We start from the raw sequence: 25,810 nt of genomic DNA on the forward strand, positions 1-25,810 counted from the left end.
GGAAAACTAGTTTGATTATTATAATTTATCAAAAATAAATAAATGTAAATTTGGCTAGATAGAGAACTAGATCTAGATCAAGACATCAGTTCTGAAAGGACTATTGCGTTCTTGAATGTAAGATTTTATTGCTTCAAGTGTTTAATAAATTAATGTTAAGGAAAATTGTCCACATCATCTTCTAAATCTAGATCAAAAGGCCTTTCATTGGAATATTATAAAGTCTAGTAGATCTATATACATTCGTTTAATCAAGATTCTTTCTCGGGCAAAACGACGATGGGAAAGGGTAAAAAATGTTCCATTATTTTTTTTAAGTAACATTCATAAGTTATTAGGAGAAAAACAATTTTTAAAAATATGGCATAGTCATCCACAGTATACCGATAACTAAGTTGTTTATTAAAATAAAGTTGTTTACAGTTTATTGATAGATTATCTAAGCTTTCTTTTATTTTTATTTAAATCTAATGTAGATTACATGTAGATACTAGATCGAGAAGTTCTAGTTCTAGATGTCTATACAATAAAAGTACCATTAAATTTTTATTAGCATATGCATTGCCCACTGGCCTAGTGGGTAGCATTGTTCGTACAAAGAACTGACATTGTCAAAATCATGAATTTGATACCCGGTTTGAGCTAAAATAATAAAAAAAAATTTTACAATTTATTTTATTATAAATGTAAAAAATGTATTCTTTAAAATGTTTATATATATATATATATATATATATATATATATATATATATATATATATGTATATATATATTTATATACACTAGTCATATATTACCCGCGGCCCGCTGGTTTTTTGTTTGCGTATTACTGTCGATGAGACATTGAGAGTGGTTTGTAAACAATTTATCGAAATAATAATGTTATAAGTAAAGCGAATATGTAAATGTAAAAATAGTATCATAATATGAATTGTGCTGTCAAAATAGCTAATCGACTTACTTAAATCCATTTTTTCAAATAAAACCATTTGCTTGTAGGCCTACATATATTTGATTAAAATTTGAAATGAATATAGACTTAATTTTGTATGTTCATGTGTTAAAGAATAAAGTAGATCTTGAGTTAGACCTAGATCTAGAGTTAAATATTGCACTTGCGCATGCGTGACCTTTTTAATTAGATGTACGCAAATGAATGAAACTATTAGAATATATCTTAACACTGCTTCGCAGCTTTAGCGAACGAATGCATGAAAAATGCTTTAGAAAAACCAATTTGAATGTTAATTTGATTAAAATATGAAATGAATGGACTATAATTAATATGTTCATGTTAATTAAAAAATGCTTTTGAAACACAAATTTGAAGGTTAATTTTATTAAATAATGAAATCAATGAACTATATTTTGTATTTTCATGTGTCAAAGTAAAAAACTGCGTAAAGTGTAGTTTTTAAAATTAGATCTAGATCCTTTCAATCTTTTATCATGTAAACATGGCCTAGTTCGATGATGTTATAATGCTTTCATAGAGCTGGTCAACTTTTTTTTTTTGAGGGTCTTAAGTTTGTTTTAGGGCTACAATACATACACTACGGTCTAAGTTAGTACCCAAGGAACATTTTTGCCAAGTTTTATCAAGATTGGTCAAACGGTTTTCATTTCTATACGGGGACATACATACATACTGTTACGATTCTCTCTCCTAATCAGGCCTTCTGTAAACACTGCTAAACACAACACAACACATCAACACATCAAGAACTTGACAACAAGGCTCCAAATAATCTGGTACTTTAATAATGAATGAATAAGTAGATAACAGCCAATACTAGACAATTGGCATCAAACATCAACAACTAAAATGTCACTCTGTACATCACCGTACAAAACTCTACTGTCTCTCTTTCTGGACTTGTACATCAACACATGAGGACTCAACCAGGACCGACTTCATGGCCGACTAACAGTCCCGGTCTCGACGCTCTCCGGTCTTGAACTGCCGCTTTCCTACACACTGTGTCACTCGTACACGCAGGCTTTCGATCACATGACCATAACATTGGTCATATTTGCGTGTAATCGTAGTACTATCCCTTGTCTATGGCCCCGCTGACCTGAGTGATTCACGTGTGTGTCAGCTGAGCCTATAGTTAACCCTTTTGCGCCGCCAATAGGGTCATAACAATACATACATACGCCTTACTTTCTACTTTATATATTATATATATATATATATATATATATACTTTTTAAAATTTTGATTTGTCTTGGCATGAGATAATGTCACAGGAATTTCTTGCTCTAATTTTAGTCATACTAGAAACGAGAACACATATTAGTTTAAATTTTCCATGATTATTAGAGTTTATGAGTCACTAGAGAATGACATTATCTTACCTTACAATTTTTTTTATTGTAAGAATGATCAAAATGTTTTTGACACTTACATTAGTGCTAGTACCAGGTGACTGAGCCTCGCCCGAAGTCATTTTAGGAATATTTGTGTAATTCGAAAAATGAAAGATCAGGTAAAGACTATCTAAAGAGCTGCTTTTGTGTTCTGTTAGTTGCCCAACAATATAGTAAACCCACAGCTCAAGTCTTGTCATTTTACATTGCATCTTTTGCTTAAAACTATTGGCCTATAATTGGCTTGGAAGAAAGACATTGCAGTGTTACTTAAATTGTTGTGTTCAGACCTTTAATATTGCAATTAGTATATTCATTATGGCTTTAGTACGAAAATCAAGTTATGCAAAATATCTACGTTATTGGGTAAAACATGCATTTTGTAACAAAGTAAAATGGCGCATTTTTTCCTAAGAGACTTAAAAGCATTGCATTAGTATTCTAAAAAATGTTTCTGTGGGGCATCTCTCTTATGCCGACCACCTTTCAGCTCTCTAAAAAAGATTGCCTTTGGATTATTTTCATCACCCTGTCCAGCATGACTGTCAGACTATAAGAAGTTCATACCAGCATTTGCAAGAACATCGCTGTTTGTAGTGCAGTCTTGCCTTTCATATATTCATGATGGTGTGCAAACATCTTTGGCGAAAGCGTTCAAGAAGTCTTAGTTGTTTTCTGTAAAGTACCTATGTCTCAGATCCTCAAAGAGGGGTTTAGAGAACCACTTCTTGGTAGACACAGATTTTTATAGGCAGGCGGAGTGATTTATTTTGCCACACTCACTTGTAGGCGTCCAAAAGCACGACTAACCCTGATCAGACGCTTATCAACTTCCCTTAAAAGCAATGCGTCATTTGATACTACGCTTCCCAGACATGTAAAGTAGTCTACCATGGGTGTACATTCACTGTGATCTTTTGGGCTGAGTAGATTTTATTGAGTGATTCTTTTGGAACATGACTTCTGTTTTACTAAGGTTTATAGCTAAACCAAAAGAGGCTTCAGCATACGCATATTATTGACCGCAAGTAGGATATCATGTTCAGTGTAAGTTTAGGCATAGAGAAGCTGTGTTATGACCATTTCCTTTTTTAACGGCCTCTGTAAGGGGATAAAGCCGCTATTAGGTTTGTGCAAAATGTCCGTCTGTCACACTCAGGTCTCGAAAACTAGAAGAGATATGAAAAATATTAATTTACCATTAAATGCGGCTTGAAAAGTTTAGGTGCAACGGCTACTTTTGGTTTTCTAAAAGCAAACCGTTTAATTTATAAAATTAATTATGCAAGCGTTTTTTTCATAAAAATACACCAATTCTAAAACAATTACGTAAATGTAAGGGAGGCAATGTTACAATATGCTAACAAGGATGGACAGTATTTGTGTAATTTCAGCATCACTAAGTCAAATATATTTATAAAATGTACAAGAAATGTTTACAACAAATATAAATAATAGTTAAAGGTGTTTTTTTTTGGTCAACTAGCTGCTACAATTAAAAGAAAACATTTCTGTTTGTTTATAAAGGCTAATAATGCACTTTGTATGTAAGTAACACGCACATTTTTTAAAATTGACTTTTTATGGAGCGACTTTCTTGCAGTAGCGTAACGTCGCAACATGTTATGGTGCTAAACCAATTCCTTAAACTTTTTTTAAAAATCAGATTTTATTTATTTTTTGTTTAGTGCCCCCATCCGAATAAAAGAAACTTATTTTTGTGCGTTTTGTCTGTTGGTCGGTCTGTCCTTCATGATTAGATTAACAAATAACTCTAAAGGCTATTGTAAATCTGATTTAATCTTTAATTTTTCATTCAGGAATATTGCAATAGTTTTAAGTATCAATAATAGATTGTTCCGGATGTTTGTTGAAAAACAAATCAATGCCAACGAATATTTGTTTGCTCTTCTAACTTATATTAGATTTTATTTCCATGCTTAAACGTTGCAATAAACACATGATCTTTAATACATTGTTCCGTTTTTTTAATGTAAATAGCATATAAATGCTAAATAAAAATATCTATACTGATTTATATTTTATTAAATATAAAGTTGTTCCAGATATTGTTTTATAAAAAATAAATTATGTCTAATGATTGTTTGAAATCGCATAATTGAGTAATATTACACTTATATTCTTTGACATTACGTCACTATAGTTTATTTATCAATATCAATTGTTCAGAATTTTTAACTTAAAACAAATTTATGTCAAATGACTTTATTTTTTTCAAAAATATTGACAATATGTTGTTCAGGATTTTAAAATAAGAAAGTAATTTACTAGAAATGATTATTGAAAATCTCTTTTTAGACTTATTTTACAGTTTATTTTATTGCCGAAACATAATAAAAGTTGTTTAATTAGTAAAGAATGTTCCGGATTTTGTTTCGAAAAAGAAATCTACCTACTTTACTTTAATTTTCTTACAAATCATCGCCAAAAATGATCCGAATTTTATATGAAAAATCAAATAACGCTAATAAATGTTTGAAATTCCTCTTCTAATAAATAAAACAAATAATTTTCTCAATTACGAAAATTGGTTGTTCCGTATTTTTTATGAAAAATATTTTAACTCTATTTATGTAAAATTGCACTTCTCTTTTACACTACATTTAACTTTCTAGCTAAAATCTCTCCATAAGGCTATGGTACATCTATGGTACATCAAATTTTCATAACAGACCATTCCATAAATTTAATTAATGGTATTTGATTAATCTGTAATTCTTATTTTCTCTCACTAAAAATATATAAACATCCGGAACAATCTATTATAGAAACTTAAAACTAATGCAATGTTTCGGAAGGGAAATTACATTTTAATCAGATTTTCAATAGCTTTTAGTCTTTTTTTTTCATCGCTATTAACAAGATGGTCAGACAGACTGACAGACAAAAAAAAAAGCGTCTTTAATCCTTTTATATATATATATTTAGTCTAACTAGCCCATCAAATGAAATGATAAAAGAACACACTCGGTGCACCAATGTCTATGAACCATCTAGAAGCTGCTCATATAGAAGACATTTTTTAGTCTAACTAGGACGTGTGGAATTTTTTTCCTTTGACGTCATATGGAGTTAATTCATTAAATGAAATGCTTAAAGATTTCACTCAGTGCACCAATGTCTATGAACCCTCAACAAGCTGATCGTATAGATGATATTTTTTAGTCTAACTAGGCCGTATGAAGTAGTGGGTTTTTTTTCCTTTGATATCATATGGAATAAATTCTTTAAATGAAATGCTAAAACAACTCGGTATAGTAATGTTTATTAAACCTCGTAATGTGACATTTTAAAAAGACATAATAGCTAGATTTATATCTAATCTAGATTTTTTACACTAGATCTAGATTTTTTTTTAAACTAGAGCTAGATTTGTTACACTAGATCTAGATTTTTTTTTACACTAGAGCTAGATTTTTTAAACTAGATTTATATTTAAGTTCTAATTAAAATCATTGTAGAATCTAGATCTAGAATTTCTTGGTCTAGTTTAGAATGTTTGTTGTTTTACATGTTTCTGATGTTCCTTCAGAGTTGTAGTCCAAACCTCCCGCAGGACGATGGGGGATGGCAAGGGGGAAGTGTTTGAACCTGGGACCATCGATGAATCCAAGCAACAGTCCAGCGCGCAAACCCCACTACCAGACAGCCATGATTTAGACTAGATCAAGATCTATAATTGCAATATTATAAAATACTAAAACTAATCTACTATTTTAAAATTTAATATTGCAATTAGTCTATTAAATCTAGTGTTGTTTTTTTTGGTACCCCGTCAAAATATCGCGGACAAAATAGCGCAAACAAAATAGCGCCGACAAAAATAGCGCAGAAAAAAAAAATATTTTAGTCTTTTTGCAGAAAACACTTTAGATATCTTAAAACATAAGTAAGCAAAAATCATAATAAGGTAAAATGAATTATTTCAAAATATAGCATTTATTTACATTATAAAAGTGTACTGTAAAAACACGCAAAGACACGTGTCAAATTTATTTATACACACACACAAACTTTAACAAAGTTAAATTATAGGAAATGTCACGTAGAAATTCCATCACTGGCTTGTTTCCGTACATTGCCAATATATCTTCAAGTCGTCAGTTAAATTGTTCTCTGTTCTCTGAGGAAGTGAGAGATTAACTTGTACACATTAGGGTGATGACCGTCAATAGTGAGATAAATGCATGGTACTTTCTCTCCACTGAATTTTTTGTTCATGGTAGATTGTCCTGCACACGATCTCTAACATTCCATTATGCTATCGAAATCTTGGAGTCACTCTGCGGTCTCGTCTCTGGCGATCAATATAGTTGTCCTCGCAATATTCATACAAATTACTAATAATCCGGTACTTTTATACACATATATATACGTCCGCGCTATTTTGTCGGGAAATTTCGCGCTATTTTGTCCGCGCTATTTTGATGGGCCACCGTTTTTTTTACATAAATCTTATCTAAATTACATCTACATTATCCCAAATATATATTTTATATCTAGATCTAGTAGATATAGATATTGAGAGTGCTAAATAAGAAGTTTAATTTAGGTAGATCTACATCCTCATTCTAGTTCCATTTAAATGAAAATGCTCAATACCAAAAGATTATCTAAAATCGCTCTTCTGACATATTGTACATATCCGGTAGTTGTCATTCCGTAATGTGTAGGTATATTATCAATAATAGGCTATTAACTTGTAACCAGTTTGTCATTAGGTTAAGAGCAATGCCTGGTCGTGCGGTTAGCGCGCAGGACTGATTATCTCTACGGTCTCGGTTTCATACCCTGCTTGATGCCATCCTCCGTCGACCAGCGGGAGATTTTGCATTAAAAAAATGAATCTTTGAAACATTATTACTTTTAACAATCAAAACAAAATCACGTCTTGAATATTCCTTGCGAATATGCGGATGCGTAAGGGATCCGTCTCCCACGGGGCCGCCTCTGAGTTTGTGTGGCAACACCAACTCTCTTTGTAATCTTGTTTATGTATGGGACAGTAGACTTTGAAGCTTAAACACATTGTGATAATTCAACAGCAAAATAAAATATAACCATGTATAGTAGACTATCTTAACTGGGAAATATAGCTTTCTTTTTAGCGAAAAAATGTTGTGTCTGAGGAATCTCTTACTGAAATCCCACAAGAAATAGCAAAAATGGAACTCAACGAATATCCAAGACTTTTTGAGGTTGAAATGACAATCGGGAAGCTCAAAAGTCATAAAACTCCTGGCAGAAGTTTTTAATATAGGGTGGTGCTGCTCTCACAGAAAGGTTAACAGACCTCTTCACCCTATACTGACACACATCTACTATCCAGCCAGAACTGGAAGATGCTACAATCATATCCTTGTACAAAAAAGGCGACAAATCAGACTGCTCCTATGACTGTGGCATTATCTTACTGTCAGTGGTGGGTAAGATCTTTGCCTGGATACTCTATAGTAGGCAGTGTGCTTTCTGAAAGTCAGTGTGAATGTTGTGAAGCAGGGTTGTGTGCAAGCTCTGGCACTCTTAGCAATTTTCTTAGGAGCAATGATAAATAAAATGAGGTGACGCCTGCATGAGGGCATCTACATCAGGTTACGCACTGATGGTAACATATTTAATCTACTCTATGTGGACAATTGCACCCTTCTTGCTCACACTGAACATGACTTTGCTGAGGTTGCAGCTTTGTTTGGACTGTCCATCAAACTAAAAATACTGGAGGTCATGTTTCAGAAGTCCCTAATGTGAACTAATCCAGATCCACAAATAAATGTTAATAGCCATCTCCCTAATGTTGTTGATCACTTAACCTATCTAGGCTGCACAGTGTCCAATAATGCCCCACTGTCCAGAGAAATAGACAACCGCCTCTCAAATTCCAACAGTGCTTTTGGTCAGCACAGACTGAGATAATTGCAGAATGTGTCTCTTCAATGTGAAAATGATGTTTTATACCTATTTTTGAATCTCATATGGTCAAATTTCCTAAATTCATGAAATTAGAACATTATGTTTATCTTTGTTATTCATGATGACTGCTACATATTATGTTTGTTAAGTGAAACTGATCAGTAATTTTCTCAGTTTGAGAAATCATCTATCAAACTCATAGTATCAAAATTGTTTATAGCCTTGTTGATGTTGTTAAAGATAATGTTTATGTAGTTGATAATGATTTTGATATTCAGACATGAGTAAGTATTTGAATACTTGTGGCTATATCATTAATTCATTGTTTGAGCAATCTAAGTAGGATGCCATCCAGTTCATATGTTTATTTGACTTTATATTTTATGTTCACCATAAATCTTAAGTTAAGTAGGGGGCATTTTTCTTCTGATCTTGATGCAAAGTAATTATTTCATTTGCTGTATCATTCTGAGTTAAATGATCTTGTCATTTAAATGAGCCTTTTCTTATTGTTTTCATTTTCTTGTATTTAGATTTCAGATTTTTTTCCCCCTTATTGATTATATTTTTTACATATTCACTCAGCACAGTTTTTTTGGCTCATTTATTATATTTTTTGTAAATATGCTATGCTTTAGTTTCTTTTTAATGTCTTTTTTAAAGGCTATGTTGTTTTTCATTTGTACTTGAATTATTCAAATAATTCTAAATTTGCTGTAATCTACTGTTTTTTTTAAATATTTCTAGCACTACTCATCTCATCGAGAATGCACAACTTTAACAGGACTATTGATCAGATTATAAGAGTGGTCAAAGTATGTGAGAGTACTGTTAGAAAAAGGTAATTTAGCATAGCACCTTTCACTTTCTGTAAGTGCTGCTTCAAAAATCCTCCATATATAATAAGCTTGAAAAAAAAATCAGTATAAGGTTCTTAAATATGAACATGAAAAAATAAATATCCAAACTGCTGTCAACTGCTAGTATTAATTTTTAATATGCACCTCTGTACCAGCACCATTCTTGTTATTTCAAGTTTTCCACATTCATCTTTTTGCAAACATACTTATTGAAACTAAAATCTGATATCTTGATGGTGTTGTGGAATGAGAAATTCTTTAGAATGAACTGCATACTAATGTTGCAATATTTTTTTTTCTTTGTTGAATTTCTTTGGGTCTTAGAAACATTCCAACTAAATATTCTTGGAAAACACATAAATAAAAAAATTTAATCAAAGCTGGACTACATTTATAACTAGCTAGCTGGTATCTGTATTTTGCTATGTTGAAATAATTGGTAATTGTGTTTTGTTAAGATTGCTGGAATTTGAGAGTACCCCATCTGCTCAACTAACTATTGAAGAGTTTGACAATGTTGATTTAGAGGAAGAACAGGATCCCCCATGTTTCACTGAAGGGAAAAAAAAAGCAAAATTGGCACAAGTAAGGAAAAGGCTTTTAACTTCTGTAATTTACTGAAATATTTGTGTCTTTTTATAAGGTACATAGAATGTAAACTGTTTTATATTATTGTCAACATTTCAGTTGAAGGAAGAAATACCAGACACTATGATCAAGGAGATGAACAAATTTGAAAAAAATATCAGTAAATCCTTGAAGAGAAAACCAATAACTTTGGGTAAATAATCCATTATTTTATTATGTGTAGTTCAGTCCTGCCACAAAAGTACTTTAAAAAATTGAAAACAAAGTTAATGACTGTAAGAATTTGAATGTATCAATCCTTATATAATTTACTTAGTGTTATTATAGTTCTAAAATAGATATAGCAAAAAAAGCTACACGACGTTTACCATTGAGATTGATTTCTGTTTGAGACCGATTTCTGGGTTGAACAGCACGGGAGGACCTAAGTTTAAGTAAGCGTCTAAGAAGTGCATTGAATGACTCCATTACTTCTAGAAAGTAGTGCCAACAAAAGAATGTTTTGTTTTGTTTTTAAATGTACTGATGCTTACTTGATGGTTTGATTTGTTTTTGTTTTACTCAATGTAGGGGAGGGTGCCCCACAATCATATTCTTGAACCCAGGCCCACTGGTACCTTGCTACGCCACTGAGTTGACTATATTAAAGGAAATTATTGGTCTTAAATGAAGCATTCAACAAACCAAGCCAATATATAATAATTGTAATTACATCTTTATTAAATTTTTAAAAAATGTGTCTTACAATTGTATATTACACATAACAAACATTAAAACAATAGTCAATAAAATACATGTTCATGCCACAGTTTCACTCAAACATTACATGTGAAATTGAGATCAGCAATTAGCATTGCTTTCAATAATACATACAATATAACAAATACAACTGCCTTCAATTGAACTGTTTCTTTATCAAGAGGGCTGAAGAAGACACTGGCCCCAAAACACCCCTATAGAAAGAAAACTATATGGAGAGCTCCCTGATTTGGAAACAACTGCGCAGTTATCTCATATATTGGTCAACTGTGCAGTTATCTCATATATTGGTCTATGCGTCTGAATGCTCCTACATTATAATGAGAACAATGAAGAAAAAGAATTGAACTGTGAGTCATTAATCATCATTGATCAATTATACAATCCCATTGGTCAGCAATAAAGTAGTTTTCTTCAGCACAGGACTTTCTGAAGTCATATGGTTGGATGTATGTACAATATAACTTCATATACTAAAATAGTTTTCAGCCCTGCTTTGGATAGTGTAATTTTGATATTGGTTTATAATGCTGCATTGATACAATCTATAGAGAAATATGTATATAATTGTACAGAAAGGTAACATTTTGCTCATAAGTAGTTTTTATGCAGACTATTTTCATTCACACTACACCAGGCATGCCAATTGCTAGATCATCTATGACTCTTGTAAGGGATACCATAAATCTGTTTTTGTTACACTAAAATGCACATAGAGGAAGTTTTTCAATAAGAATTTGTATTGTTATTGAAAGTTGATGAAAAATCAATGAAAAACAATCCAGCATAACTGTTGAGTTTCTTTCTTTGTACAAAGCAGTGCCAAATTACACCCAGCCAAAAAGATCTGTACATGTAGGTTGAGATACTATAGTTTCAGCTTTTTATTTTTTTAAACTAACTTCTGAATTTTGTATGTAGAGGATGCCCTTGAAAGTATAACAGATGTAGATAAAGCAGTGAAGATTATAGATGAGGAGACTATCCTGCAAATTGCTCAAGAAGATTTGACTAAAGGAGAGTGGTCTGGATTAGAGGGGCAAGGTTATCATGTGAACGAAAGTCTTGACTTGACTGCTGATTGTACCACAGAAACTAGCAACTCTTGTAAGTGTTCTGTTTTGGCTTACTGTTGACATCATACATCATTATTTGGTACACTTAAAAAATTCTTTGATCATTAAGAGGTGAAAGCATTCTGTTTTTTTTTTTCACATCAATATTATGTAATAGGCAATTATAAAATTAGAAGGAGCTTCTTTGTTGGTACTTTGGTTGTAATTGATAGATCATATCTTTATAGCAATGTCAAATACACAATTTATAAACAAACTTTAAGCAGTTTGTGCTTCTGGATTAAGTGGTTAATGCTTTTATTTGACAGGTGGAAAGATAGTAGACGAGCCCCAGCAGTCACACAGTCCAACTGGTGAAGTTGACTTAACAAAAAACTCTAATGTTGTTGAAGATGGGGAACTAGACTTGACTGGTATTGATGATGAGGAACTTGATAAGGTGATAAAGAGAATTTAAAATTAAAAAATTGATTTTTTTCTTAATAGTTAAACCTAGGTTGAATTATCCACTACCATTAAGGCAAAACTGATTAAAACAAATGATTTCATGTAAATCGATTACTTCTAGACTCTAAAACAACTACTAATACTCATCTAGAGAATCTATATTGTTAAATTATAAAAAAAAAAAAATTGAAATAGTGAAAACCTTTTAAAAAAAGAGATACACATCAAGGTATCTAAGTAAAGGGTTTTCTCAGGCTATTTACACTCCTGATCAACTTGCAAGATTTTATTAGAACAGAAAATATTATCAGAAGCCTTGTTAGCTGTGATTGTGTGGGAGTATGATAAAGATATTAAATTTAAGCCTTTCAAAATAATAGTTACAGTTTGACATTATGGAAAAGTGGTTATTTAGTGAATTTTGATATTTTAATTGACAACTATCAGTTGTCCATTAAGATTTTTTAAAATCTAATATCCATAAATATTCTAAAAAATGAAATTAAAAAAAAAATACTGTTACATAACAAGAAAAGTTAACTTAAAATTTATTTTTATTTTTCCTCTTTTATGTTAGGTTGCTATCCTTCGAGCGTTCTCTTTGGTCTCTGCCTGATGAGGGATTACCCTATCACTGTCACATCATCAGTTTTTGTACTATACACAAATATTCAGTTAATAGAATGTCATCTAAATCTTATACTCTTAAAAGATTTATTCCTACTAGTCGACCGGCGGCGTAGCATACGCCTCTATTTTGCAGGACCGGCCTTAGGCCACTGCAACCTATGTGACCGCAGTGGGCCCCACACTTTCATAGGACCCGCGCTAATTCTAGGTGTATAAATTATTAAATTAAACCATTGTATAACTTATAACGGATTTCCTGCTGTCTCCTGTTGATTTACCTTGAGTTCCTGGAAATCTCCTGAAATCGCAAAATATACGAAAAAGTCCTGGAAATATCAGGAAATTATTAAAATCTTTTGGAAACTCATACAAATCTCCTGAAATATATAGCCAAAAATTGTCATTTTGGGGTGCCATTCAATATGGACAACGCGCGATTAAAAAAAACGGCATTATGCAATACCCGTAATTGTGGAATCTAGTGAAAGAAGCTTCTCGCGCCTCAAACTAATGAAGAATACTTGAGGTCAACAATTCTCAAAGATAGATTGAAACATACAGTAATTCTTGCTATTGAGCGTGATCTATGTAGGAAACAGAATTCTTATGACTGTATGACTTCGCCACACGCAAGTGTAGTAATTCTATGCGTAGTAAAGAATGAATAAAATGCAAAGACGAATATATTTTGTAATACAAACTCTTAATTTTCACTTATTATCCGTATCTCTACCAAGCTGGGCCCCGCGAAATCCACAATGGTTAAGTCAGCCCTGCTATTTAGTGACAGAGTAGATTACTTGTTCTCTTTCCATGACTTCTTGGTCACAATGGTTAAGCACAGCTATTTAGTGACGGGTGAATACTACTTGTTCCTCACCCCCCCCCCTTTTTTTTTTTCGCCTCTTAAGATTACGTGGGGTAACTCGTCGTCCGACTTGCAGAAATAAAAGAGTGATCTTTCCATTACTTGATGTCCAAACTCTTGAGAGAATTATATATATAGATATGTATTTATATATACATACATAAAAATGAGCTGAAAGTCTGGGCAACTGATGTCTCCAAAGGAACAGTAAGTGCTGATATAGTTTCAGTTTCTGCCAGGGTGTAGCACAAGCTGGTTAAGGTGACCAGCTCCTGATTTTTTTTTCAGGATTGACTCCTGAATCCTTTTATATTTTAGGTATAGCCGCAAGGCAGTTTTCCTTCTTCTAGGTGGGTAGTCCAACTGTGGTTTTGAACCAGTCCCTTATATTATTGTTTACCACAGTTGGAGTAAGACTAGGCTGCCTACTTTCACCAACACTCTTCAATAAAAGGATAATGGAAGGTACTGTAAGCATTGGAGGAAGAAGAATTACTAACTTGCACTTCGCAGATGACATTAATGGCCTAGCAGGGACAGTAAAAGAACTAGCTGACCTGGTAATGCACATTGACAAGACTTCCGCAGCATATAGTATGCAAATAAATGCCAAAAAAAAACACTAAATTATGACCAATTTCCAACAGGGCTTTAAAAGCGGCATCAGTGTTGGAGGTGAAAAGCTGACAAGTGTTAGCAGCTTCAAATACCTCGGAGCTGTTGTCTCAGATGAGGGAACGAAACCCGATCTATTGGCCTGAATAGCAAAGTCAACAGCAGCCATTTCAAAACATAAAATAATATGGAAAGACAAAAGCTTAACCCTCGGCACCAAAATTAGACTGATGTGCTCCCTGGTCATGGCCACATTTTTATATGCTTATCTGCAGAGCTAGAGAGGAGGATCCTAGCAATGGAATTGAGATGCTACAGAAGGATCCTTGGTATCACATTCAAAGATCGCATCACAAACCAAGAGATTAGAGACAGGGTTACTGCAGCAATCGGACCTCACGATGACCTGCTAACTATAGTAAAAAAACACAAGCTTAAAATCTATGGCCATATTACAAGATCTTCATTGCTCGCAAAGACCTTCCTTCAGAGAAAAAGAAGAAGAGGCAGACAGAGAAAGTGATGTGAGGACAACATTAAAGAATGGACGGGCCTGCCATTGAAAGAGGTTCTAAACAAGGCAAAAGACATACGAATGAAGAATGTCGGTCTTGCTTTGTGCCCCAACGGTCCAACAGACTAAGGAATAGGTGTAAAGGTGGGTAGTCAGCCAAAACTAAAATAGCTTCTCCTGCTCGAAGCTTACTGGTTTTGGTGCCAGTTGCTTGCTTGTCAGTGCTAGCAGTTCCACCGAACTCAAAATCTGAGCAACACATGAAGGCTAGGAGTTATGCTGGTTGTCAGAAGCTATTTGAGATGCATGCCATTGGAAGCATTTTGCTTATATCAACTATGACTTCTGGCAATAACAACCTTACAGAACCAACCCTTACTGGGATAAGGTTTCTGGGCTATCTTTAGGCTCTCAGCAAACACAACTCAGCTTGAGTTGGGATACAAACTCAACCCCCCTCGTGAGTTTATGTTACTCAACCCCCCCATGTGAGTTTATTTTACTCACCCACATAGTCAGTTGTCTGAGGTAAGTACATAAGTCCCTGAATGTTTCAATGAATGGCTAGTGCTTGTGGCCAGTACAATCATTAACTATCTTAATATTTATTAAGTATCTGACAAAGTTTGCAGGACTTTACTAAACAGGATTTAAACTGGAAACATGATACCTTTTGTTGAGCTACCAATTTATGAAGTAAATTTAGGAGCTTAATAAAGGAAGTGTTTAGAGATCAGGCTGGCTAAACAGTTGGTCTTTGTAAATAACAGAATTTGCTATTGTAAAATTAAGTATATCTCATGTTCAATTTTTAAAAATATTTTCTTTCAATACATTGATCAGCTGATAGTAACTGAAGAAGAAGCAAGTCACAAAGCTAAATGGTTTGATTTAGAGTTTGGGGCTCATATGGAAATTGTCAGAGGTATAATAGACTGTTTATATTACTAAAACATTTTTTTTTCAGCATTCTTTAACTAACATTTGCAATAGAAAATTGATGACATTGGGATTCTTTATATTTCTCAATAGTGCAAACGAAATAAAAAATTGTAAATAAATGTTTGTTTCTGATCACTTTCTATTTCTTATTGTAATTATAGACAGAGAAGAAAAAAGAAGAATTAAAGAAGAAGCTACAGCAAAAAGAAAAGAAAAAAATGTGAGTATTGAGCAGCTAAAATTTGTGAAGACTACTGAAATTCAAAAGGCATGTAACATATAATAGAAGCATTAAGGTACCAAGGTTATTGAAAGAAGGTGAAAAAAATATGCCAAAACTCGACATATGCCAGGATGACATATATGTCAGCATTGTCTAGTAAAAGATCTTTTAAGTCTCTAAGTCATTATTGTAACCTGGCCTCTACATCGCTATCCAGGGTCGCACCCCTCCTAGAGCCTGCCTTCATTTCTCCATAATTGTCCTAGCAAACAATTATTTATTCAGGGACAACGCATATTGAAGCCCGAGGCTTCTAACAAAGACCCTAATTTAAATTGCATCTATCTCTTTCTAACAATACTAGATGACATTAATAAATTATATATAGATAGCTAAGAAGTGGTAGCAATTGAACTGAAACATAAATGAAGTTTAAAGTTTTTAATAGTAATAATAAGACCTGTCTTCGAGTCCGAAGATTAATGAGGAATGCAGTATTTCCCATGGCTACGCTGTCCCAGCTGCGACCTACATACTTTGCCACATCCAGCGCAAACATAGTGCTAAAACAAATTATGAATAAACATTACATCTAACATATAATAGCAGTACAAAGGTACAAGGTTATTGAGAGAAGAAGGTAAATAAAATATTGTAAAATATAAATGAGCCCTAAGGAGGACTCGAACCACAGTTCCTGCATCACTACCCAGAGGCCCGATGACAATACTGACTTAAAGATATTTTATGGAGATTCACGTGGTCTAAGTAGATGTTACTTTGGTACCTGGTTGCACAAAATATCCTTTACTTTTTCTTTATAACATCCTGCTAAGATCAGCTGCTGACCTCTTTGCTCACATTGAACATGATCTTCAGCTCACGATCAAGGAATTTGCGAACGGTGCCGTCTCTTTCGGTTTAACTATAAACCTTGGAAAAACAGAAGTCATGTTCCAGAAGTCACCCAATAAAATTTACTCATCCCCAAAGATAACAGTGAAGGACACCCTCTTAACGTGGTAGACCACTTTACATTTTTGGGAAGCAAATTACGCATTGCTTTTAAGGGAGGTTGATAACCATCTGATCTAGGCCAGTAGTGCTTTCTAAGTGAGAGTGTGGTAAAATAAATCGCTCCGCCTGCCTACAAAAATCAGTGTCTACCAAGTTGTGGTTCTCTCAACTCCTCTATATAGGACATGGAGACAATATAGAAACCAACTCAGACTTCTTGAACACTTTTCACCAAAGATGTTTGCACTCCATCATGGACATACAGGGGCAAGACTGTACTACTAATAGCAATGTTGTTGCGAATGCTGTTATGGACTTCTTAAAGTCCTAGTCCAACAGCTATGCTGGGCACGTCATGTATCCCATATGGGGGGCAAATGGATGCCAAAGGCAATCTTTTTTTTAGTGAGCTGAAAGGTGGTAGGTGTAACAAAGTTGCCTCACGGAAAAGCTTCTATCGAATGTTTTTAAGTCTCTTAGGAGAAAATTGCATTTTACTTTGTTACAAAGTGCACGTTTTACCCTATAGATTTTGCATCACTTGATGTTTCATACTAAAGCCATAATGGATATACTTATTGCAATATTAAATATCTGAATGTAACCATTTGAAAAGTAAAACTGCAAAGACTTTCTTCCAAGCCAATAATAGGCCAATAGTTTTACGCAAAAGATGTGATGTAAAATGACACGACATAAGCTGCAGTTTTTTTTTAGACTTTAGGGGGACTTTAGAGACTTTCTATTTCAATCCCTACCAACTCTTCAGATTGGTAGTCTTTACTCAATCGCTCATTACAAAAATGTTTCTAAAATGAGTTTGAGTAATCATCTTTCCATAATAAATTATTCAATCGAGGAATGCTCTGTCAGCAGGTATTTAAATTTAAACAGGGTAATTGTTTGTTTGTAAGAACCATGGGCTTCAATATGTGTTGACTCTGATATAGAATTTGTATGTGAATGCTGCTATTTTAAGATATATGTCGGTTTTATTCAATATTTGCTTCAGCACTAAAGTTTCAAACTCAAAAATTCTAGTTTTCAATGTTAAACTTAATACAGAGCTGTTATATGATGTATTTTAAATATTTTTTTTATTATTTAAATTACTTTAAATGTTATTATTTGTAAATATTATATTTTTTTAGCCCAAGACAAAAAAAAAGAAAAAAAAAGGTGGCTATGACTTAGAGACAGAGTTGGCGGAGTGTATGGAGATACTAAAAAAAGACATGAGAGAAAAGAAGTTCTCAGATAAGATCAACTACAATGTCCTTAATACACTAGATGCTTTTCCATCTCAGAGTGAACCTGTCATTCAAACACCTATTGAAATATTAGATGATAATGTCAAGGAAGTACAAAAGGATAACAGGTAGCTTTTGCCTTCAATGAATAAATAGATAATTTACACGCTTTGTCTTTAAGTTTTATTAATCATTGCCCACACACATCTCCTACAAAATACCACTTTGTCAGTTTTTGTCAGTGATAATAATAATACTAAGTGGTAACCTTTATTACATGTATGCTGACATGTTTGCAGTCTTATTATTTAGACATTTGTATTTTGTTTTTTTAAGGTTGAAGAAGTCAGGTCTAGAGATCAATGAAGTTAAGGTACGATTATTTTGCATTTTTTATTGAAATTTTAGTTTTGACCTTATCAGTATAGAAAATTATGTAAGCAATTCAAAATGTTGGTTTGATCCAAATACTGGAACTTATTCGAAGTTTAAAAAAAAAAGTTATTTTCTGGTTAAATTAAACAAATGTATAGCCTTGGAACAAATTAACTGGTGTAGCCAGTATGTAAAGCTGGCATATATATATTTTTTTATGTGTCAAACTGTTTTTCCCAAAATATTTTGTTATGCAAATCCACATCAAAATGTTTTTTATGTTGTGTTGGTTTTAATGAATGAAGCTCATCATTTTGGGCATCCATGTGTTTGTGTTTCTGTTCATTTTCTTTGATTAATCTTAATTTTTTTTTGTTTGCGGATATATTTAGTGGGATTTTTGTATGTGCATTATTTGTCATTAAAAATGTAATTATTCTAATCTACAAACAAAATCAAAATGAAACAATCGTAGAAAAAATACTCAAGTTCCACAAATAATCACACATATCTTTTGATTTTAAAGAGGATCAAGTACATTTATAATTTTAAAAAGTCTGTGAATAATTCCTCAAATTAATTCAGTAACAATTCTGTGTATTCTAAATTCTAGATCTTGGTCTAGAAGAAATGTAGCTCTAGATGTAGGGTAAGACAGTGTTACAGAGTAAAGTAGTCTTATTTGCACATGCAAACAGCACAATCATAATAGTTCTTGCTCTAAAAAAAGAAATAAATCTATATCTTTTTGAATATTTTGATGCTATGACGTTTTGGTGCCATGTCAGTTTTTTAGAAAACACTCAAGGTATAATTTGTGTGGAAACACAAACTCAAAATCGGCCCCCAAAGTAATCTGCCTAGAATCTTCACCAGGATTCGAACACAGGACTTCTGGTTCCAAGTGCTTTACCACTCAGCCACAGCATCTCCATATATTCATTTAGCGTACACTTAATATTTTTTTAAATAATAATTATTAACCTTATCCATACATTCACAATAAATAACATGTTACATGTAATAAAGAGAAACTAAAAAAGATTTATTCTTTTTACAAAATTAGATAAATTGGCAACACGAAAAAAAAGTCTTGACTTATTTTAGTTAGGTATGAGCTAACTAGAAATGACTTTGAAAGACTTGAAGTAGCCTACTTGGACCAGACATTCCCCTCGCAAAAATAAAATAAATATCTCCATTGTCATTTGTCATACAAACTAGACTAAGATCTAGCTAGATCTCTAGACCTAGTTTTAGATCTGAATCTAATTCTAGATCTACTATATCTAGACTAGAACTCTATGAATTTACACATTTAATCTTAAAATTACTAGACCTATGCCAATGTATGAATAGTAGGCCTTTGTAAGTTTTGTTGCTGGGTAATGCCATTACCCATGGTGAACTATGCTGTTCATATTCGATTCATTTCTTAATGTAATACTATTATTTACATAATAAATACATCTACACCCTTTAGCTGTCAGAAGATCAGTTATTGCCTTAATAATTAAAATTTTGCTCAAATTATTAGATTTAATACATTTATTATAAATATATTTAGATCTGGGCTCTATTTAGTCTTATTTAGACTGTCAAGTGTAGGCCCCTATAATGAGGATAGGCCTATGTCAAAACTGCGCGCTACAAAAGTAGTTCATTATTTTTGAACTTATAACTAAAATGAAGTTCGTATTAAAATTGTTTTTAAAAGCAACATTTAAATCAGTATTCTATTCCATGAGTTAGTAAATAAATGGAAAATCTATTTTATAATAATCCATTGATACTTTTTCTATTGTGACCTTAGATGCAACTGTTTTTGTACCAATGCTCAAATCTATGAATGAAGCTTGATTTATTAATGAAGAAGTCTGTGACCTTTTTAAAAGACTTACTTCCCCTGAAGTTTTTCATTGAAAAGTGGTGTAATTTTTTGAAAAATCAGCTTACATATATAATTTTAAAAAATTCGATGGTTCACTTTCAGAATAGAAAAAATTAGCCATTGCATCAGAACTTTGAATGATCTAAAATCATGATTTTCGTTTTCTCTTCTAGTTTCTGAGATATAAACAGGACAGACAGGCCACCTAAAACTATTAGTGTCTTTTCCCCTTTCGGGGGCCGCTAAAAATAAGAAAAAGTTTTAAATATTTAACAAAGGGAGTTGATACAAGCTTTGTAAGCAAAAAAAACAATGTTTATCAGGTACATCAAACATGTATTTTAATGCTGTAATTTTAACCGTACATCATTCTTATAATACTGATTGCTTTAGAGAAAATTATTTGGTTTAAAATAAACTTCATTTTAGTAACAAGAAATTTTTTATAAATCTAATAAATTCTGCTAGACATTCTGCAGCTAACAAAGAAAATATTTAAATTGCATCTGAAATGGCATATCCTGTTAGGAAACCTTGAAACCAGAAATTTGTTTATGATTACATTTTTTCAAAGTATCTTTGTCACAACTTATTAGTGAACCATTCTGCATTATGACCATATTTTTTTATAAATTGTACTGACTGCACTTTGAAACCTCTATTCAAGAACCATTGGTTCTTTCTCATTTTGTAACTCGGCTCAGAATAATAAGGTATTGTCTTTTTCAGAATTAACCTACCATATTTTTCCAGACCTGACACTGATAAAACTGTTGTTTTTTTTAAAGTTTTCTTTTCTCTTTTGTATTTCTTTGAAACTGCATAATATATAATATACAAAAATATAAAATCAGCTTCATAATATTGTGTTATAACCTTGTCTTGCACACCGCCATCCAAGATAGTGCAGATGGTGTGCACTATTAGAGACTAGACTGAGAAGGATGTTGACATTAGAAGGAAGAGAACAAGTTCTGCCCTAGTCTAGAGCTCATGAAGAGCTCATGTTTTACGTATCTGTGATGTCCTTGTGTAAAGAAATATCATTGCCTCTTTGAGTTGCCTCCTTCAGTTATTACAGTAGTGTCCAAAAAAATGTGTTCACTTTTCTTTAATCATTCCATCAGAAAATAAGAAGTGGATGCAAAAAATGTCACAAAATCTCTAGACTTAAAATTTTTGCTTTTCTTGTATTTATTTGTAGAAACCAAGCAACAAGAGAGTTAGACTACAAGATAAGGGAGAAATAGAAGAGAAGAAACCAAAAATCACCACACAAGAAGAACTGAAGCCAGTCATTATTATTGACCAGAATTCTTCTGTGTTACCATTAGAAGAAGATGGTTAGTCTGTCATTTATTATTAGCTGTTGATCTTTATAGTAGCTTGGACTGTGTATTATCAAATCATCACTCTTTTCCTGCAGGAGAATGTTTGGACTAGGACAAATAATCTTCCATTTCTAATGAAATGTCTGAAACATACTAGCCATTAAATTGATCATGTAAAATTTGTCTCAAATATCTTCACATTTTCAGTGATATCAACTATTCCAAGCTACATAGACACAAGTTGCTCATTTAAAATAGTCATAGGAAGAGGACATATGCTGTGAGGGCTTAAAGATCATACGTCCTGCTCAGCCTTAACTATCACTGAATACCCCAGATACCCCCTTCTTTCTCCCCCACCCCTTTCCCAAGCAGTCATCTGAGGGAAGTACAGCAGTAATTGAAAGGATGGAAACATTGTCAATGTTTTTTTTTCCTTTTCTTTATTTAACATATTGCAATAGCTGGCAGATTTGAACACTTAAATCTTATTATCAATATCAAAGAAACTTGAATCTAAATATTACCATTTGTTATTAATTTAAATTAATTTTTTTTCTTGTTAAGATGGTCTAGAGGATGTAGAAGATGAGGAGGATGAAGATGATGAATATGATGAGGATGAAGACAGTGCTAAAATACTCAGTGCTCGTCAGTTACTAAGTCAGGAAGGTAAGGGTTCTATCTGGTTTTATCTTGGTTCTCTGATTAAATATATTACCATGAAAGCTAAAATTGACACCAGCTGTACCATTAACACATTTAACCCCTAATTTCTGATTTTTTAAAATTGCTTTAGCTGTCATAATAAGCTATAATACAGAAAAAAATATTTAAAAGATAGAGTTAATCTAGTTTAACATTATGTGTACTTTTAATGAAATTTAGATTGGAAACCAAAAAAAAAAAAAAAGCCCCAAAGATTCCATTTCTATGGTTTGCCCTGATGCATTACAGAATCAGCAGTTTTGTTTAAAAAATTTATTGAAAAACATACTACTGAAAAGAGCTGATATAAACATCAGGTTTTCCCTAAAAAGAAATTAGCTTCCAATTCATGAAGAGCTCTTCTTATTCAATAGTTTAAAAAAAGAAGTTCCTACCACATTGTACAACATTAGGAGTTTACTGTTGACTCTACATGTTAAGTAGATTTCCTTGTTAACTATTGACTCACCTTCCCCAGTAAAACATTATGAAATTATGTATAAAGTATTTGGTCTCTTTTTTATTCTCATAGCTTCTCTAATAGTTTTTATCGTACATTTTTAATGTGATGTTTTGAATAAGTGCAAATTTTAATTAGCCTATTATATTTCTTTTAGTTTCAGCATATGACGATGAGGATGACTACTATGGCTATGACATTCACTAGCATTGGCTTAGCTTTATTTTATAAAACCTGTAAATAAACTGTAATATAAAGTTCATCTTTTGGTCCATGTACACATTTCTTGTAGAGACTGGCATTTTCAACCACAATTTATGTAGAAATATGTATTATAGGTTTATTTATTTCTATAAATATTTGTTTATTATAACTAGGAGACTTGTGTGTACAATATGTACGTTTGGTAAAATGGTACTTAAAAACTTTTATTTAAATTGCTAAATGAATAGAATGTTGTTATTTTTTAAACAAATATAGTAGTTGTAGGTCTTTCTAAAACATTTTTGTGTGAAAGAATGTTGGTAATACTACCACAATATTGAAATAATAAAGGCAAAATGATTTTTTTCAATTTCATTCAAATGTGAGACTGATGTGTAGGTACAAACTATAAAGTCAAATATCATTAAAATTCATGGAATCAACTCAATCACATATAACATAATAAATAACATAATGTAAAACAATAATAATAATAATAATAATCTTTATTGTCCGTATGGAAATTTGTCTTACAATTTGTGCATTACACCAAACAAAAAACAATATTTTTACAAACCATTCTGGCAAGTGAATAGAGTTAAAACTACTCTTAAACATTCCTTGGGAGAGAAACTATCACATATGATCCTTTGATGTTTTCTGAAAGTAAATATATATTCTTGATTTCAATGTATTTAAACAATGACATCACAATAAAAAAAAATATGTAAAGTAATTCAGACCATGATCTTACTTTTGTGTGTACGTGCATGCATGCAGATTAGTTTTCTATGCCAAAGCATACATGTTTAAACAGAATATCCCAAAACCTTATTCTGTAATGTTCATAAATGAAAAGAAAAGTTTTACAAATGATTATGTGCAATAATGTGCATGACTAGGGTGTTTAGTTACAGATCATTTAGGGTTTGTAAATTATAAGCTGTACATAAAAAAATTAAAATATGGAGTATTACCATCACAAAAGAGATACAAGACACCGATAGCAAAGACAAACAGACACAAACACTCTTTTGTTCCCCTGGCAATCAAATTATTAAATAAGAACAATCTGGTATAAACTTTGTCACATGTAAATTATGAGTGAGTCTGGTGTGAATGTACACTTTGGTTTCTTATAGTTATAATGTTTTTTGTTTGGTGTAATGCACAAATTGTAAGACAAATTTCCTTACGGATAATAAAGATTATTATTATTATTATCTAGGTACTATTTTTTGGTCCATCGTTATTTCCCTTATGTTTATTGTGTTTCTTTTTAGAATAGTTTACCATGGCACATTACACCAGTAAATCTCTATCTATTATTCATATAGTCACAATTATTTAGGTCAAGTGAGAAATTCAGTTGATTATTAACTAATTGTATTTAGAAAGCTATTTTTTTTTGTATGTGCAAAGAACTTGATTTAGCTGGAGTATCATCAGTTATCACATGACTCTTTCTTAATTGAGGATTGTGTAACAATCTTTTTAGATTTTACATCTAGAATCCATGTCAGATCTGTATTAAGCAGTGTGTAAACATGCACCATACACCTTTATATGTAGCAGTGAACATTTTGTTCAAGGACAATTATGAGTACTGGTGCAGTTTAGTTTGAGTTCTAAGAAAATGTGGTTTTCTTTTTATAGATGTTTGATTGTTAGCTTTACATTGAAGGACAGTTGGCAAGAACAACAATACTTAGCATTTTAAAGGCAGCTGTCTAACTAACAAGAGAAAAAAAAAACAATAAGGAGTCATGAATGTCTAGAACATAAATTCTATTGACTAGATATTGATGGGGATTTCTACAGTTTTACAAGTAACTTAAAAATAGTCAGAATTTTTGTTTCCATTTCATCTATATTTAGTCCTAACCACAAACAATGATTATAATTAGAAAGGACCTTCCTTAAAAACCAAGACATACCATATAATTATGTGCTATTCTGTTAAGATTACAGAAATGAACTAAAATGACTGAACTCTTTGTAAGTATTGTAGGAGTCAACTATAGAAGAACAGAATTTGTCTTCTTTTTTCTTTGCTATCTTTTTATTTTTTAAACTTCTTGTTCACAATAAAAAGAAGTTTCTTTGTCAAGAATAAAGTGTAATGTGACTTTTCTTGACCATAACAATAGCCAGGAGAATTATGTTTCATATTTTCTCATTTGTGAAAATGTTGGACAATGATAAGACCATGTCTAGTAAAACAGTAGTCATCTGATATGTATCTAATATGTACCAGACTTAGTTTGGGAAAGTAAAGGTGGTTGGTCATTGCACTAACCACATGCCACCCTGCTCATTAACCATTGGCCAAAGAAACAGATGACCTAAAGATCACAAGGTGTGAAATGGGAATTTTACTTTTAATTTTTTAAAAATCACAGCTTAACTTTAAATGGCTTAACATAAAATGAAAAAGAAAAACCTAACAAAAAACAAGATTACAAAGAGTTAGTGTTATCACACAAACTCAGAGGCGGCCCCATTGGATCCCTGTCGGATCCGCCTATTTGCAAGGAATATTCAAGACGATTTTATTTTGATAATTAAAAGTAATGTTTCAAAGATTTATTTGCTGTTGTAAAAGAAATAATTTTTTCTGTTTTACATGTTTCGGATATTCTTTCAAAGTTAAAGATAATTAACTTCCTTGTCCAAACCTCCCGCTGGACGATGGTGGATGGCAGCGAGCAGGGTATGAACCCGGGACCGTCGAGATAATCAGTCCAT

At 32.3% G+C, this 25,810-nt stretch overlaps 1 protein-coding gene across 9 annotated transcripts in view; it reads left to right on the plus strand.

The window, feature by feature from the left end:
- Positions 1-24,285, plus strand: part of LOC106057125 (transcription factor IIIB 90 kDa subunit-like) — a 63,885-nt gene extending 39,600 nt beyond the window's left edge. For 8 of the 9 annotated variants that reach the window (XM_056024491.1, XM_056024493.1, XM_056024492.1 and 5 more), the window contains exons 8-19: positions 9,052-9,145; positions 9,623-9,749; positions 9,852-9,945; positions 11,433-11,618; positions 11,896-12,026; positions 15,505-15,586; positions 15,765-15,823; positions 17,995-18,221; positions 18,406-18,466; positions 21,564-21,702; positions 22,258-22,362; positions 23,016-24,285. In XM_056024491.1, the coding sequence (XP_055880466.1) occupies positions 9,052-9,145; positions 9,623-9,749; positions 9,852-9,945; positions 11,433-11,618; positions 11,896-12,026; positions 15,505-15,586; positions 15,765-15,823; positions 17,995-18,221; positions 18,406-18,466; positions 21,564-21,702; positions 22,258-22,362; positions 23,016-23,065 (1,355 nt within the window). In that variant the 3' untranslated portion in view covers positions 23,066-24,285. The remainder of the gene's footprint in view (positions 1-9,051; positions 9,146-9,622; positions 9,750-9,851; positions 9,946-11,432; positions 11,619-11,895; positions 12,027-15,504; positions 15,587-15,764; positions 15,824-17,994; positions 18,222-18,405; positions 18,467-21,563; positions 21,703-22,257; positions 22,363-23,015) is intronic. The other variant, XM_056024494.1, reaches the window with a different exon arrangement.
- The last annotated feature ends 1,525 nt before the right edge of the window (positions 24,286-25,810 follow it).

This window comes from Biomphalaria glabrata, chromosome 3, assembly GCF_947242115.1.
Source record: "Biomphalaria glabrata chromosome 3, xgBioGlab47.1, whole genome shotgun sequence".
NCBI classification, from domain to species: domain Eukaryota; kingdom Metazoa; phylum Mollusca; class Gastropoda; family Planorbidae; genus Biomphalaria; species Biomphalaria glabrata.